At 40.2% G+C, this 18,256-nt stretch overlaps 1 protein-coding gene across 2 annotated transcripts in view; it reads left to right on the top strand.

Annotated features, from left to right (window-relative positions):
- The window catches only part of PPP4R2 (protein phosphatase 4 regulatory subunit 2), a 33,073-nt gene extending 15,255 nt beyond the window's left edge, over positions 1-17,818 (top strand). For both annotated transcript variants that reach the window (XM_035106620.3, XM_035106616.3), the window contains exons 3-9: positions 5,302-5,472; positions 10,291-10,384; positions 11,361-11,398; positions 12,143-12,217; positions 13,132-13,275; positions 13,883-14,157; positions 15,496-17,818. In XM_035106620.3, coding sequence (XP_034962511.2) covers positions 5,302-5,472; positions 10,291-10,384; positions 11,361-11,398; positions 12,143-12,217; positions 13,132-13,275; positions 13,883-14,157; positions 15,496-15,812 — 1,114 coding nt within the window. In that variant the 3' untranslated portion in view covers positions 15,813-17,818. The remainder of the gene's footprint in view (positions 1-5,301; positions 5,473-10,290; positions 10,385-11,360; positions 11,399-12,142; positions 12,218-13,131; positions 13,276-13,882; positions 14,158-15,495) is intronic.
- Positions 17,819-18,256: the final 438 nt, after the last annotated feature.

Raw genomic sequence — 18,256 nt, 5'->3', positions numbered from 1 at the left:
GGTGCTGCATGTTAGTTCCAGCGAAGGTATTATTCGTCATTTATTTCTGTTCTCCCCCCCCAAAAGCACAGTATTTTTGGGGCATCCCCCCAAAAAAGCAAAGCAACTTTTGCACCCCCCCAAAAAAACCTCCAAAACTTTGGTTAGCAGCTCCCCCCAAAAAGCTCCACAACTCTGGGCACTTTGTGATAAATAAGGGTTTTTTGGTTTGGTTTGGTTAAATAATTAGTTTTTGGTTTATTAAATACAGTTATATATTACAATTATACATTTTTGTTATTTAAACTATAAATATCGCGAAATTATGGTTTTTGTCTGAAGTGACACACCACCCAGGTTATGCTTGGTTTTTTGGCGAATTTTGACACACCAAGTTCAAAAGGTTGCCCATCACTGATCTATACTGTATATGCTCTTCTTCACCATTGTATGAACTGTATTTTGCATAGGCTTTACCCTGAATCTTCTCACTTACCACAATCTGTATTAAGTTTAACTTTAACCATTAAAACTATTGCATTCTTCCATGTAAAAATATATAATAGAAGATAACTGAAGAAGATATTAATGTAAAGCATTTTAGGTTATTTTCAGGATTATGAAGAGCAGATCTGCTGTACTGACATGAAGCTGATAAATATTAGTTATCTGGAAAATTAGCATTGCCAATAACAAGTTGCAAGATCTAACCAAGTGAAAGAAGCGTCCCAACTTTTCATCTTAGGGACTTGTAAGGATGGCAGTAGGGCTTTTCCCATAAGATAAAAGGCAAATAAGAACAACTTTTCGGTCTGTAAATTTTAAATGAAAAACTCTCCTACTGCCACCTTGTTACCCCAATTGCCTAAAGAATGATAGCAGGGTGACAAGGCTCATTGTATGTGCAGTGAAACTTTGAATTTTCTATATGCATAGGATAGCATCATGCATTATGCATGATCTGGCCAAACTTGGGGATAACTCTGAAAAGCAAGTGTGGTACACAAAGAATTTGTGCTAATTGTTTTTGCATTAAAATATAGCCCTTGGTTGCTGAATAAGCTACTGTACTGTTTTCCGTGCATTCCTCTGAGAGGCTGGTTGCAGCATTGTTGTGATGAAGCCATGGTAACAAGAAGAATGAAAATGTCAGTAGGCAGAATCAAGTTAAGGGTGAAAGTGGCCAGCAAGGAAAACAGTCTCTCAATCAAACTGATAAAACCACTAAGCTGGTTTAAGCTCATGCTGGCACTGACAATAGCTAAAAGTTTACTATCTTCTAATCGGTTTTTGTAGATGTTAGTGTTTTGAGACCAACTGGATTACTTTTGATGACTTCTAAAAATGCATGTTCTAAAAATATTGCTGCTTTCTTGTAGTTGAGTCTTGTGCTGCATAAAATTCAAAAGTTTGCAAGATCACGTGCCCTTGCACAAGTGCACCACAGGTATTGGCGCTACCCCAGTAGAGCACACCACCAAGGCTTTTGCATGAGTGCAGCAACCTGGGTCGGTTCACATGTGGACAAAAAGTGGATAGCCTGCCTCTTTCCTTGTGGGACTGCAAGTATGCTGCCAAACACGTGCCAGCTGCTCAAACCAGGCATTTATTTTAGCTTTGAAGAGGCTGGAGTATCCTCCTTCATACTAGTTGCAGAGACTTAGGAGCCTTTTGATTCTCAAACTGCAAGGGAAAAATCACTAGGCATGTACTTGCCCCAACACTACCCTTTCCCTTACAGCTTGAAGGAGATAGAGCAAGGATGGGGAACTCTGGTCCACAAGATTGGCAGGTGAATATGGTTCTGGGGAACAATCAGCTGTCATCACGGGTGCTGTTTCGCCAACACAAAAAACTTAGAACATATTTAGGGGGTTGCAGGTAGAGGGAGTCTTCGCCGACTCCAAAGCTTGAACCTTATAAGTATAGCACAGGATAACCACATGGGAGAATGACAAGTCATATCACCTGTTGGAGAAATTGCCGGATTAAGTAGTTCATCAGCATTCACCCAAAGTGGGTCTAAACCAGGCATCCCCAAACTGTGGCCCTCCAGATGTTTTGGCCTACAACTCCCATGATCCCTAGCTAACAGGACCAGTGGTCAGGGATGATGGGAATTGTAGTCCAAAACATCTGGAGGGCCGAAGTTTGGGGGTGCCTGGTCTAAACTCTGGCACAGCATGAATGGCATTGGATAGGTATGCTTCACTATGCCACTGATCTCCAGAACAGATACAGCCAGAAAAAATAATATTGGGTTGGTTCACAACATCTGATAGAAGTTAAAAATAACCGTCTTGATTGCTCATCTGCTTAGCTCTGAAAAAGGTTCAGTTCTGACTCACGCTTTAGAAATTAAATGTCTCATTTTTGTTTGTGAATAAATTACATACAAGGTAAATACACAGGTTTCTACATGTTGAATTGCCAGTATACATGAAATTGCTTTTCAGCATTAAAAGCCTAAGGCAGGTAACTAATCAAGCTCTTAAACATAAGTAAGTGGCAATGGGGAAGATATGAACATAAAACCTTTTTTTTAAAAAAAATACTTCTGTTCCTAAGTGTTTCCTGCAACTGGATAGCGCTTTTTTTCTTTTTTCTTTTTGCATGATGAAAGACCAAATTAAATTCAGCTGCCTAGTTTGTCTTCAAAATAGGAAACCCTCCTAATTGGTTCCTACTAGATAAACACGCTAACAATAGTCTTGCTTGACTACCCACTGCAGAGTTGTCACTATTGAATTTTCAGCTTTCAGTTTTAATGCCTTTTAGCTTCTTTAACATAAGGCCTTTGGTTAATATATTGTACTATGAAGGTGGCAATATCTTCAATAGGTTCCATTTTCTGTACTTTTACAAGAAATAGCTTTGCTAAACAAGCTAAATTTTGAAAGCTGTGATTTCCATGACAAAATCTGCATATTTCTTCAGAGTGTTAAGCAAATCACATGAAAATTGAAAAAAAAAACATCTTCATCTAGGTCTTGGACTCACAGCTCAGATGAGCTATGCAAAAGTCCCTGAAGTGTGGTTTCTAGGGTTCTTGGAAGCTGTACATTCCCTGAGGTAGCTATTGAGACACAGCTCAAGGAAAAAACATCTGAGATACTTAACAGAGTCCTTAGAATTAACATGGTTTAGTAGTTTAGTTCACTAACACAGGACATGAAATCTGATTGCAATAGAATTAAGGAACCAGAAATAATTTCCAATTCAAAATTTTCCAGAAAGCTCACATCACAGCTTGCATTTCTTCTAGTACATGTGACCACCTAGTGCCCAGAACTTGGATGAGAAAGACAAAATTTGAGGGCAGGTACTTGTTTCTAAGTACATAGAAAGGTTTAGGGGCTTTTTGAAAAAAGTAAAACTTAAAACTGTTTCATCTTTGAAGAACCTCCAATGTCTATTTTTAAAACGACGTTCTTTTTAAACTTGGGTGATTGCAGAAAGGTAACAGGCAGGTAGTATTTATTATTGGATATATGATGTATGAATATGTATGTGCACAATGCAAAACTGCTTCCGTATTGGTCTACATTAAAAATTGCGTAATAGGTATGACTAACCTGTGGCCCTGCAGATGTTGTACTTCAGTTCCCACCACCTGTTTAGCATTGGCCATACTTGGTAGGGCTTGTGGGAGTTGGAGGATCACAGGTTTTCAAACTATGTTCTAAAACATTTGAATCTTACCCTTGAATGAGTCAACTAACTTTTTCTTGGAGAAGACACATTGATATTACTAGATCTAGGTTAGCTGTGGTCATTAATTTAAACGGTTCTATTCTGAGTAAAGGTTAGCTGAACACAACCTCTTGTTTTTATCTGGCCTTCATTGTCTTTTATCTCTTCTTAGCCATAGAGTGAACAGGTGTCAGGTGCCTGCCCTTATTATGCATCTCAGATGCTCACTTCTCTGTATGAGTCAGACTCACCAAGTGGCAGTGAGCAGCAGAGGTGGAAAGAGAACCCCAAAGATTTCTTTCCCTATGGGTTGGCCTGCTCAAGTGAAAGTGGATGAATTACATAATATACTTAGGGTGGGGATTGGTGGGGATATGCTAGGAACTAGAAGGAAAGACGCTGGAAGTGAATTGAGGCATGGGTTCAAATTTAGCAATCCATAGTTTAAAAGCTAGCCCTACCCTCACAAGAATAAATTGCTCAGATATCTGGTCAGGTGATTTTCTCTCTCTTTGTAAGTACTGTATGCTTTGGGCTTTAACATTATAAAATAGAGACAACAAATCTTCCATGTTTTCTCATATGTTAAAGAGTACGCTTTGTGTTGGGCTAGCAGGCACGATTATTTGAGGATACTTGCAGGCATTATGTTTGAAAGTCAACAGAAATCTAATTTGGGCCATTCCAGGCACAAGGAAGTAGAATTTCTGTGACATAATTCGACAACTGGTATCTAGATTAGCTGCCAGTTGCAAGTGTGATACTGGAGATTTGAATCCCTTATGAGAATTGAAAGTGGTTTTCAGTGAGGGATTCATTAATCCCTCGTTCAGCCCTTCTTTCCACTGAGAGTAAGGACGGTCATGCCCCTCTGCATACCAACTGGTCCTCAGTTGGACAAAATTCATGCATCACTGGAACAACAAAAGAGCTGCTTCTCTGAACCTGCTCCTAAACTACTCTGGTAATGCCTGAATGGAGGAACCACATGAAAGGTCAAACAACTTTGTGTATTGTTCATTTGAATATCTGGAGTAAACCAAGCTTGACTGGGGGGGGGAATGAGTGGTGGACAAGACTTTTATTAGAAAGCAGAAAATGTCCTTTGTCTTGTATCCCCCTCTTTGTGCTCTGGATGATGAATGCTTTTGCTGTTCAGGATTGAGGCATCTCTGCTTTCAAGTCTTATTTGAGCCTTGTTTTCATCTGATGTTTGACCTTATTTCTCTTAGCAAGATTTATTACTACTACCCTTTACTGGTTTGGGGGGGCTTAATAACCAAACATGCCCTGTTTGTCAATTATTTAAATTTGGTTCTTATGGCTCAGAGGTATTTTTATTTAATCACTGCTTGGAAGGCAGCAACACTCACCACTATACCCAGGTTCAGATCTAACAATCCATAGTTTAGAAGCTAGCCCTACCTACACAGGATTGAATGAATGGCTCAGATACCTGGTCATGTGATTCTGTCTGTCTGTCTGTCTGTCTGTGTCTGTCTTGTTTCGCCTGCAGGTATTTTTAAAGCTAACTGCTGTGCATGTTTTATTGCTTTAATATAAATATGGTTAGCATGTGGGTTTTTTGTGTGTGCTGTTAAGCAAGCTGCGTGTGTTTCTTTTTTTTAGGATCCAGTGGTCGCAGTTCAAAGGCTATTTTATTTTCAAATTGGAGAAAGTGATGGATGACTTCAGAACTTCTGCTCCTGAGCCAAGAGGCCCTCCTAACCCCAACGTGGAGTATATTCCCTTTGAGGAAATGAAAGAACGTATTCTGAAAATAGTCACTGGCTTTAATGGGTATGCAATCTTAGATCAAACCTCACTTGTTGTTCAGACTGCATGATTTATTATCAAATTTAGACATTCTGTTTCTGTCTTTCATATTGTAGTAATTTTCTGCCATATGTTGAGCAAAATGAATATTTTCTATAAATAAATGTTTCTTGGCAAAGTTCAAACCATTGTGGTAAGCTTTCTGAATTGTCCTCATGCAAAAAATCACTTGCTTACATTCTTTCAGTTCATATCAGGCTCTTCAAATGTTGCGCCTTCTAATTTGCATGATAGCTTTTAAATAACTTACTAGATGACTAAGTTCCATGTGAACCTACAGTGAGGACAGAATAGGAATCTAAGCTACTAATTCTTCTAGTTAGTATTACAGGTCAGAAATCTATGTGTTCTTTTCTACTACAGCTCCAACTATGAACCTAGCTTCTGAAATTCATTTGGTTTTAGTTCATAGGAACAAATGCAGGAAGCTACATTATACTGAGCCAGTCAAGCTCAATGTGGTCTGTGCTGACTGGTAGTGACTTTCAGTCTGGGGAACTTCACAGTCATAGAATCATAGAATTGTACAGCTGGAAAGGACCCTGAGGATCATCTAGTCCAACCCGCTGCAATGCAGGAATACAGTGAGGGGGGAAAGTATTTGATCCCCTGTTAAATTTGCCCTCTGATGAAGAAATGATCAGTCCATAATTTTAATGGTAGGTTTATTGTAGCTGTGAGAGACAGAATAACAACAGGAAAAAACCCAGAAACTCAGAAGACAAAAGTCAGAGATTGATGTGCATTATAATGAGTGAAATAAGTATTTGATCCCTTTGCAAAAGATGACTTAGTACTTGGTGGCAAAACCCTTGTTGGCAATTACAGAAGTCAGACGTTTCTTGTAGGTGGCCACCAGGTTTGCACACATCTCAGGAGGTATTTTGTCCCACTCCTTTTTGCAGATCCTCTCCAAGTCAGTAAGATTTCAAGGCTGATGTGTAGCTACTTGAATCTTCAGCTCCCTCCACAGATTTTTGATGGAATTAAGGTATGGAGACTGGCTAGGCCACTCCAGGACCTTAATGTGCTTCTTCTTGAGCCACTCCTTTGTTGCCTTGGCTGTGTGTTTGGGGTTATTGTCATGCTGGAATACCCATCCTCGACCCATTTTCAATGCCCTGGCTTGAGGGAAGGAGGTGGTCACCCAAGATTTGACGATACATGGTCCCGTCCATCGTCCCTTTGATGCGGTGAAGGTGTCCTGTCCCCTTTGCAGAAAAACACCCCCAAAGCATAATATGTCCCCTTCCATGTTTGACGGTGGAGATGGTGTTCTTAGGGTTGTAGGCAGCATTCCTCCTCCTCCAAACATGGCGAGTTGAGTTGATGCCAAATGGGCAAATTTAGCAGGGGATCAAATACTTTCCCCCCCTCACTGTATGAAGCTGTCCCATATGGGGATCGAACTTGCAACTTTGGTATTATCAGTACCATACTGCAGATTGAACCTGAGACCTTTGGTATGCAAAGTGGGTGCTCTACCCAGCGAGCTACTGCTCTTTTAATGTTTAGGGAAGTTTTAAATGTTTGATATTTTATTGTATTTTAATCTTTGTTGGAAGCCGCCCAGAGTGGCTGGGGAGACCCAGCCGGATGGGCGGGGTACAAATGATATTATTATTATTATTATTATTATTATTATTATTATTATTATTATTATTATTATTTTGTGCCTGTTTTTATGGCTTGCATGTTCAGGTGCAGTGCGGACAGAATGCTGACTTCATGTTAAGTGTGGTTAAGAAATAAGGAGACAGTCTCTGGACTGCGAGTCTCTTGCCCTTAGCTGTGGTTAAGCAGTTTTTGATACTACTAGGCACAATTATGATTAAGGGGGATGTCCTCTAACCTCCTCCAACCTCAAACAATGGGGTGATAATGGTTAGTCAACCCCAGAGTAGACCTATTGAAGTCTGTGGACTTGAGATCTATTGAAATAAATGTGCTTCTCTGGTTAAATGAAACCCAGACTAATGTTGGTATCAATGAGCAGCATAAACGTGGTTAAGGGGTAGAGGTGGAGAATGTTTTGTGAGGAAAGAGCATGTTCCCAATACTGTCTCCCAGTTGTTAGTGCAGTTACAGTGGTACCTTGGTTGTTGAACTTACTCCATTCCAGGAGTCTGTTGACTTCCAAAACGTTTGGAAACCAAAGCATAGCTTCTGATTGGCTGCAGGAAGCTCCTGTAGCCAATTGGAAGCTGCAGAAGCTGCGCCAGATGTTCGGCTTCCAAAAATCATTTGAAAACTGGAACACTCGCTTCCGGGTTTCGATTGTTCGGGAGCCAAATTTTTCGGAAGCCAAGGCATTCGAGATCCGAGGTACGACTGCATCTTGGAGCCACGTCTCTGTATCAATCATTTGCAGCAATATATTAAGCATCTCCTTGAACAGTATTTGTTTGCTTGAGGTGGTCAGATGTTTGTGGCAGTTGAAGCCAAGTTAAAACTGAGCTTCTCGACCTGTTCTCTGATTTAGAAATCCTACATCAGTGTTAAATTTATTCCACCACACTAGCATCGAATTCTGTCCACCAAGAACACCATCATATCCAATTAACATTGCAGCTTCCTGGCTAAGCAAATCCAAATACCAAAATATTTTATTGTACATTCTAATTGGTATCCCACTGGTTTAGCTCAGTACTGGAATTATTATCTGCCCTTATTTAATAGACGAATGGATCTTAAGGCATCCTATAATGTGCAAACTCATAAATGCATGAGCCTTTTTATTGTTCAAAATAGGACTGTCTTGCCACAAGACATGAAACAGTGGTTAAGAAAAATTCGTGTTATATTCTAAAGTATTCTTTGATCTCTAAATTCAGAAATTTTAACCAGCTGAGGGAATAACATTCCATAAAACATAGCCTAGAAGAATGATAAAATTCAGAGCATTTGGAACTGTCTGCAGCTAACAGTGTAGGATTTAAAATAAATATTATAGGGTACGTTTTTCTAGTTTTTTTTCGTGAAAGGCACTGACATTCTTTGCAATCCTTCCAGAAATCTAAACCCATAAAAATAATATTTACATTAGGATTTTGGGAGTTGTACTGTGCCACATACCTTAATAATTGGACATAAGTTCTTCAGTTCTTGTACAATTGAGATTTGAGATTTATATTTGAGATTTATATGGAGAGAGAGAGAGAGAAATGCTTTGAGTGATTTAGTGTGGTAGGATTTAGACAAATGTAACAATTTTTCTTGCTTTTATTCAGGCTGCAAATAGCTGATTGCCAAGCAATCAGCTTGGCTTACACTTTCAAAGAACTGTGACATTCAGACTGCAGTCTGCTGACATCTTATGACACTTAGGAGTCCAAAAGACATTAGCAGTTTTGATAGACCTAAATTCCATTTCCCCTATTAAACTTTGGAGGAATTTTGTGCTGTCTTTAGAACTACAGTAATACCTCGGGTTACGAACGCGATCTGTTCCGGATCGCAGTTCGTAACCCGAATAGTTCGCAAACCGAGCGCGATGGGCGCCGCCATTTTGCGCATGCGCAAAGCGCGCGATTGCGCGTGGCTTATGCGCGCGCGCGCGCGACGAAAACACTTCCGGGTTTGCGCAGTTCGTAACCCGAACTGTTCGCAAACCGAGGTGGTCGTAACCCGAGGTACGACTGTACAGTGGTACCTTGGTTCTCGAACAGCTTCGTTGCCGAACAAATTGGCTGCCGAACGCTGCAAACCCAGAAGTGAGTGTTCCGGTTTGCGAACGTTTTTTGGATGCCGAATGTCCGACACAGCTTCTGCAGCTTCCGATTGAGTACAGGAAGCTCCTGCAGCCAATCAGAAGCCGCGCCTTGGTCTTCAATTGGTTTCGGGAGTTGAACAGACTCCTGGAACTGATGAGTTTGAGAACCAAGGTACCACTGTATAAACACCACTTGCAATATTAGTAAATTGCAAATATTTTTGGGTCCAGTGATTCTGACCTCTGTAGTATCATTCTCTTCAGGGTCCATTAATTTGAGAATTGTGTTGGCACTAGTATATAAACCTTTGTCATGTTCTTTTTTTAAACCTGGCTTCATCCAGCTCTCCTTACATATTATTGCTTACCTTCTTTTAAAAATGTTAATCTCAAAGTAGAAAGGGGGGAAATTCAATTTCCACTAGCCTCATAGCAAGTTTTTTTGGCGTTTTATGTGGTGGGTTTATTAGGCTCAGATATCTTTGCACATGTTTTTCACAAACAAACAAACCAAATACCTGTGTGGTGGAAGAGCTTGTTTGAAACCAGTATTTTGTCTTTTATATCGTTCTTTACCGTACCATTTGTGCCTTGAAGCTTACACTGTTAGCTTATTATTATTTATTTGTTTTTTTAAAAAAACCCTAATGAAAACCCTGGTCTGCTTTTCACATTTATTTAGTGTGAGGTGTATATGAGATTTTTAGGCCTTACCATTTTCCCACTAAGATTTTGAACAATCTTTCAGAAGAAACAGGTGATGAGGATGTTATCTAATTTATGGTGGTGGCACCAGAATAATGCTTACTGGTACATAACTCCTGATCATGTGAACCTTTTCTGATTACCTTGAGCATCCTGAGGAATTCTGAAGTGAATTCATTGGCCAGCAAATGAGTTTGTGATGCTACAGTGCCATCTATTGTCCATAAAGCCTAGCACAATCCTAGAGGTACTAAATGGGATAGTGTTGAATTTATGTGTAGTTAAGCACTCAGTGGACAAAATTATCAGGGTTGTTCCTTTTCCATTAATTAAATTTTTTAAAACTTGTTTGTATTTTGTTCTAGTATCCCCTTCACTATTCAGCGACTCTGTGAACTGCTGACAGATCCAAGGAGGAATTACACAGGAACAGACAAATTTCTCAGAGGAGTAGAAAAGGTAATGTCATCTTATGGCCAAAATGGCAGTTGTACCATTTAGCAAATATCCTCAGGATGGTTGTGTTATGGTCAACAGTAATTATGGTCAACAGTAATTTTACCCCAAATGAGTGGTTGTCTTTAGCCATTGTTTAGAGTTCGCCATTATTTGCCTTCTACTATTTATCTTAGATGGTTCATTCATGTTCAATATTCTCATGTACCAAGTGGTATGGAGGAAGTAGCATGTGACTCTCAGGAGCAAGCCTGCAAAAAATTATAACACTTCATTAGCAAAAGCAAGATCTGCCCTGGAGTGTCAGGCCTAATGAGCACAGCAACTCATCTCCAGCAGGTCTTGCCCCCATGAAGCAGTTGCTCAGATTGAAGGTCTCCACCTCCCCACAGTTGCCTGTCCCCTCCTCTCCAGGGTTTTCCCCAAGCAATAGGAGACTGTGTCTGTGTCTTCTCTGCCCTCTTCATGCCTCTCCTGGTTCTGGTAGACCAGCAGGGAGGGGAGCTTGTTGCAGCAGGAGACACCCTCGCCTCTGCCTCTTGACTTCCTCCTTCCCCTCTACTCTCTACCACAGACTGTTCCCGCTCACTAAGCCCTGTTATGTCCTCAGTTTCTGACACCTCCCAGTCTTCTCCCTCTTTGTCGTCCCACCACCAATCCCCTGTCGCTGAGCCTTCGCTGGGTGGGCCAGAACCACCAACCTTCTGGTTAGTAACCAGGCATACTGGTCCATCGTGCCAATAGTGTGGGGTGGAAGATGAATGTTGCTTACTCGTTTGAAGAAGCTAGCCAGAAGACTTTTTCTCAATAGACTTTATTTAAAAGATGCTGTTCAGGACCTTGCATGGGGCTCTGGTGTTCATTTCTGGAAGAAGTGTATGTTGCAAAAGGCACAGTCACTCCATAGCAAGGATGAAAGCCAGAAATACTTTCCTTTGTCTAAAAAAACCTGGCCTCTTGTCTTTTTTTTGTCTTCCAGAATGTCATGGTTGTCAGTTGTGTATATCCATCTTCAGAGTAAGTGTGACCTTGTTTTCCGTATTTTGACTATGCACTGCATAAAGAAGTGCTTTCTTTTATCTTCCCTGAATCTTCCAGCAGTCAGCTTCATAGGATGTCCATGAGTTCCAGTGTTATCAGATGGGGAGAAAACCTTTTCTCGACTTTCTCCATGTGTGCCATGCACAATTTTATAAACTATCATGTTGCCTCTTACTCTAAAAAAGACCAAAAAGTCCCAAACGCTGCAATCTTCCTTCATAGGGGAGTCCTTCTACCCCCTTGTAATTTTGGTTGCCCCTTTTCTGAACCTTTTCCAACTCTTCTTTGGGGTGGGGGGCAGAGGTGAGACAACCAGAACTTTACACAGTATTCCAAATATGGTGTCTCACCATAGATTTGTATAATGGTATTATGATACTGGCAGTTTTGTTTTCATTGCAAATGGGCGACTTGCCACATGAAGCTGCTTGCATATTTGCATGCGTTTCATCTTTTGTCTTGTGGAGGGCAGCATTTTCAGGCCCAAAATTGATCCCAAAGCACATAACGTGGAGAGGACAGACATTCAAAATGTAAAAATGCTGGTTGGCAAATAATTGCACAGTTTTGATATATGTGTGTTAACATAAGGAATGAAGAATACTTAAGAGAGTTCTGAAACTCTGGAGGTTTTAAAAAAAACAACAACAACCAATCATCTTTGTTAGAAGCATTCCACAAGCAGTTCGCAAGACTTAACAACACTTTCATTTCTTGTAGGAAAAACAATCCCAATAGTTTAAACAGGATGAATGGCGTGATGTTTCCTGGAAACTCGCCGAGCTATTCTGAGAGGTAAGAGAAAGTGCTTAAGGAAAACAGTACTCTGAAAAATAAAATCTTATGATCTTTTTGATCAGTCCTTTATCCTGTAATGCCAAGGTAACCTCTGTGAAGGACCAGGTTTATTCATATATAAATGGTCCAGGTTTATTGGTGTCCCTGAGAAAATCTCTAGCAAGATGCCTTTCTAGGCCTATTCTTTTTACAGCTTATTTAGATTCTCGTAGATTGAAAGAAATGTAGAACTCCATAAAATGGTTTGACATGTTGAAAAAAATGATCAAAATTTAAATGCAATTAGACAAGATGAATTGGGGAGAAAATTTTCAGATTTCGGAATAAGAAGTTAAAAGAATGGGAAGTGGCTTCATCTAATAATACAGTAATAGCTCTGTGAACGTCTGCCCCATCAAGTGTCCATTTCGGCAATACCGGAAGTACCGGAATGGGTTACTTCCAGGTTTGCCACTGGCGCAGAAGCACAAACCGCTTCGTGCACATGTGCAGTGCAGCGTTTTGTCGAGCGTCCCTTTCACCGAGCATCTGGGGCTCCAGAATGGATCCTGGACTCAAATCAAGGTACCACTGTAGTATGTTTGGCACTCAAACATTTTCTAAAACATTTCCATTGCTTCCTGAAATTAAGAGATCCATGCTGCAATCTAGACTCGCTCATTAGGTGGAAGTCCCATGCAGTGCAATGGAACTTACTTCAAAGTAGCTGTACTTAAGATTATGCTTTTAGATTCTCCCTGCTTTCATTATGTGATCATATTCAAAACTGTCCAAATACAAGCATGTAGCTATCTTCCTGTCAAAATAGTATGAAGCAAAAGAACCTCCTTGTCTTGAACCACAGATCCAAGAAGTCTTGCGATTCAGTAGCAATTTGTTTCCTAAGATGTAAAAAATTCCTGTTTTTGCAGATCCAATATAAATGGTCCTGGAACACCCCGACCCATCAATCGACCAAATGTTTCTTTGTCACCTCCAATGACAACGAACGGTTTACCAGACAGCCCAGAAAATAAAGAGTCAGGTCTCTCACAAGCAGAAGAGAAAATTAGCAGGTTTGTAAGAGGAGTATTTGGTTGGTTTTTGTGTTTCCCATAGACAGGTTTATAATTTTCAATCCACCTTCCATCAGTCAGGCTGTATGTATGTTTTCTTTGGATCTCTTGACATGCTTGTGCTCTGAGCTGAATATTTCGATGTACTCCGTATACACACACAGATTTCTTGTGGACATGGGCTATCCCTAAAGTTGAACCTGTTCCATAAATCGCTAGATCAGAACAGTAGGATGCTATTTATAAATAATGTACCCCAGAGTGACCCAGTTGTTACCATGAACATCAGTAAGGCTACTCAATTACGTCTGAGGATAGTGAGGAATTTTATAAAGTGTAAACTGAAGAACTAATAACCTTAACTATTGAGATCCACATTTCCTAGCGGAGTTTTATTGGTAGATAGTCCTGTCATAGAACTCAATGTGGAGATGTGACACCACAATCTTGCTTTTATCCTTTATAAATTATAATAAACACACATTTGAGCAGAGTAGCAGATATTGAAACGACCCAAGGAGACTAGTACTGTAAAAGCCATATGCCTCTGCCTGCCTGTTGATAAGAGATATGAAGATTTTTGTCCACATCAATTCTTCTCTTTCAGTGAAACGTCGGCATCTGAACCCGAAAGGGTCCAAAGCAGTTCTGTAAAAAATAAACACCCTGACGAAGATCCAGCCGAAGTTGAGGAGCGTGAGGTAAAAAGACTTAAATTTGACAAAGAGGAGGAAGCTGAAGGGACCTCCAACCAAAGTGGCTCCAGCGATGTTTGTTCAGCAATGGTAGAAGAGACCGAGACACCCTCTGAATCCCAAGAGAAAGAGAAAGAAACAGTTTGTGAGAGGCAACATTGTAAAGAAGAAGAGGAAGAGGAGGAAGGTATATCGCTCATTGAATATCACTATTTCATATAAGAAAATTTCTTTGTACTTGGGAATATGGCTTGAATTCAGAAACTCCCATCAATCTACATTTGAAGATGCTTAACATTGAATTAAATAAATAACTGGGGGGAAGAAGTGAAGGAATGAGAGGATCTTAATGTTGGTCTTGTTATGTGTGGTAGTGGAGAAACCAGTATCCATAGAGACTGCCCCTTAAACTCTGTGCAGAATCTGTTGCATTCAGTAACTTATCCAAAATTGCAGGTAGCTCAGCTCATGCCAGAACACAAATTTGAAGGTATGTTTGTAGATTAGGTTTGGGAATATGCGTCTAAAATAGTATTCCCACAAACCTTGAGTTCACCCAGGTATGGTCTGCTACTTGGTCACCCTGATGGAGATTTCCCCCTTCTTGGCCTTAAGGGCAAAGAGGATGCTACGTCACAGTGGAGTTGAAACAGATTAATTCTTGCTTCTCCTTTCCTCTGTTGGGTAGGTTCAGAACTGACTCTGCCATTAGGCCAGGGGAAGTGAACCACCTCAGTTGACAAGCTGCTATTAAATCATAGCAAATTGTCCAGGACTCCCTTTATTATAGTTCTATCACTGAGGGGCAGTGCAGAATTTGCTTGCTCAGGCTACAAGATACCACGACTCATCTCTGGTTGGGCGACTCAGTGTGTATATGTGTGCTGCAGGAAACTCGCAATTTACACTGGGGTTACGTTCCGAGGCACCACATGTTTAAGTGAAATTGCATACATTCGTACCTCGTTTTGCGTTCCGGAGCCCTGGTTGCTAGCCGAAAAGGACACGGCAAAGCGCCATGTCTGCGCACGCACGTGGAACAGTTTGCGCTTCTGCACATGCACAAGAGACAAACCCGGAAGTAACCTGTTTTGGTATTTCTGGGTTTGCCGCGGACATTCGCCGGAATGGATGCCAGACAAGGCGGACGTTCGCGGAGGTATTACTGTATATTTGAAACACCAATGAAAAAGCTTGCAAACACCCTGTTCTGCCCCCACCCCATTCTGCCCCTTTTTGTGATGTTGCTGGGTCACTTCTGGGTTCGGCCCAATGCTCGCGGTCGCACGCATATCAGACGTGCCTAAAACAGTCGCTGTGCTAATTGGTTCCTTTGCGGCAGAGATTATGACAATGGATGCATATGCATGGATTGGGAGGAGAGAGCTTTATTGTGTGTGTACTGTACACAGTCGCTACTTTGGTGAAGGAAAATAAAGAATAATTTCTGGGTATAACAACTCTATATTGCTTGGGTTGAACTTGAACTCTCGATACTTAACGCTAAATTCTAACCCTATTCCAGAATCCCTCATGACGCCCAGAGAGATTATTCCAGAAAGAAAAGATCAAGATAAAGACAATAATACTTCCTTAACTGTGAAAGAAGACGTTTCTGAGGAGAATAATCAAATGGAGGAATCTGATGAGACTCAAGCAGAGAAGGACTTGCCTTCTGAAGACAGTGAAAGCAGTGGGTCTGTCAGTAGCAGAGCTGGCTGCAGTGAGACGGAAGAATTGGGCTTGTATGCCAGTGAAACTCCTGAAATGGCGGCAGAGACCCCTATGGAAAACAGCGATGAAGCCACAGAAGCTGCAGAAGAACCTATGGAACAGGATTGATAATTTAAATACACTTAGAGGCAGTATTTTCCATAAGGCTCTGGTTTTACACTGTATAAATAATTTTATGTAATAAAAGTGGACCTTTAGTTTTACAACAAAAAGCAGGCTGTAAATTGAACTTGTCATTGAGTTAAATCCTGAAGAGCTGTACTAATTAAGAACTGTGAAATAGCTCCTTTCAGGTCCTGCTTTACCGCTGAAATTTCGGTATGGTCAAATCAGTGGTCTGTGTATAGTTTTTTTATTTAGAATTAAAAGTTTTTAAACTGGAAGGTAATTATAATTTTGACAACTTTTTGGAGATTACCATGCTTAGCGATCTGTACGCAAGGAAGCTTTTGTCCCATCTTGTCTCTTCTCCCCCTCGCCCCCTCCAAGTAATAATAATGCTATAGCAAATATTTTTCCTCTCTTTTGGTTACAGTTTCAACATTCAACTTGTGAATTGTAGGCTTCTTTTTGGTTTTCAGGTTTTCATTTGACTGCATTGTGTACTTTTTAAAAAAGCTACACACCTGACACACAATGCTTGAAAACATGCTAATCTAAAGAGAAACTATTATCTCACTCTTAAGATGTATGGTGTTGTTGTTTTTTAATGGAAATATTTGAGCTCATTTCACAGAAGGCAACATTTTCACCTCCGAATAAACCAAATAAAATTTGGCCTGCCTGGTATCCTGAAGATCCGAAAGCCGTTGAAAGTACCCGGTTTAAATACATTCCAACAGAACTGCTGTAGCAAAACACTTGCGTACATTTCTGAGGTGCCTGAATGAAAAGTTTTAATTCTGAGAAAATGTGTTGAGGACAGCCTTCAGTTTTAGCTTTCTGTAGGGGGAATGCTTGCAAGCCTGAGGAAGACAGTGTCTCTGAACTGGAGAATTTTCGGCCTTTCTCCGATAGCTTTTTCAAAGTAGGGAGATCAGACTGGAACAAGAGACTGCAACATTTTCAAGACTATTCCCCTAGTTATGTACCTGAGGTGAACGGCTGACTAGCGTTTGTAGGCATACATAGGAACTACCATAATTTGTACATCATTTTGAAAGTGCACTAAATATTTTTAAACATGTTACTTTGACAGCCAGTGTTAACCCTTTCTTTTCCAAAGCCAGCTCAAAGCACAATGACTGCTTTAAATTCTTCATATTGTCTCTCTCTCCCCCCACCCCACCCCCCGGCACCAAACATGTAAAAAACATTCAAGATGCAAACCTCCAGTCTCATTTACTGGCTGCCAAATTTATACCTGTTTCTTCAACTGTACCTTTTTGATATTTAGAATTTTTAAATTTCTGTAAAGTAGATTTTTTGTAGATTGTAAAGAGTGCTCACTGCCATTGTGAAACGGTATATAATTGTATAATTTGTGTGTAAACTGAATGCTTGGGCTTTCAATACAGTATTCATATAAAGCAATAAATATTAATGTTATAAAATGTTTGAGTACATTTTAATCAAAATATAAAAGGAACCCCCCCTTTTGGAGGTGAAGTCACATACCATGGAGTACAAAAATAACCATCAAAAATGCATGCTAACAATTCTTGTACTTCCACGGTGTGCTTCCTTTTGGAGAAGGGTGGGACTGAATTCTGTTTGTATTCCAGAATAATTTGGCTGAGCTTGCATATTTATACGGTGGTAATAAACTGTGCTGTCTTGTCAGGTTCAGACAAGGGGATGCTTATGAATAAAGTTCAGTTGCTGTTCTGTATACAAAGGAAAAATCAGTTATTCTCCATTTCCTCTTCTGCAGAGGGTTGGGTGTGTGTAATAAGCATTAAGTAGCACTAAAACCAAACTTAGAAATTAGAATTTCTTTCCAAAAGTCCAAGGCTATAAAACATTTTTCTCCCCTCACCTTCCCTTTTTTGCTCTTTTTTTTTCCTTCAGGGATATTTTGCCAATGAGAACAAATTTTACGTTTTAGAGATTTCTGATTTTTTCTTTAGATGTTTGTTTGTGAAAATATTGTTAATAAACCTATTCTTTAAGCACCTGTGCTCTTTTGACATTGTTATTTTTAACAGAACCCACTGATGCCAGATTTCAACTGTCTTGTAAATAATGAATTTATAAATGTACTAATACAATGGCAGCAGAGGCTTGGAAAATAAATTCTTAACAGCGCAGTGTTGTAAATGTCTACTGAGAAGTAAATCCTGTTGACTCAAATGAGACTTTTCCCCCTTCTAAGATGGCAGCCTGAATTGAGTCCACCCGTATTAGTTAGATGGCGGAGCTAATTTCAATCAGCCTGCCTTGGACAGCACAGTTGAGATTTGGTTTCAAAGGCACAATTTAGTTGCTGACTCCATAGAAACCTGGGAGCTTGCATTCATTGTCAGTGCTTAGTCTCTGTTGATTTCTGTTGGAGTCCATGAGTTCTGCTGTCCAGGCGATCCCCATTCTCTTCTTTGCAGGATTTGGAAAGT

Source organism: Zootoca vivipara, chromosome 2 (assembly GCF_965207765.1).
Source record: "Zootoca vivipara chromosome 2, rZooViv2.hap1.1, whole genome shotgun sequence".
Classification (NCBI taxonomy): domain Eukaryota; kingdom Metazoa; phylum Chordata; class Lepidosauria; order Squamata; family Lacertidae; genus Zootoca; species Zootoca vivipara.
Note: the sequence above shows the minus strand (reverse complement) of the source record. Positions and strands in the feature narration are given on the sequence as shown.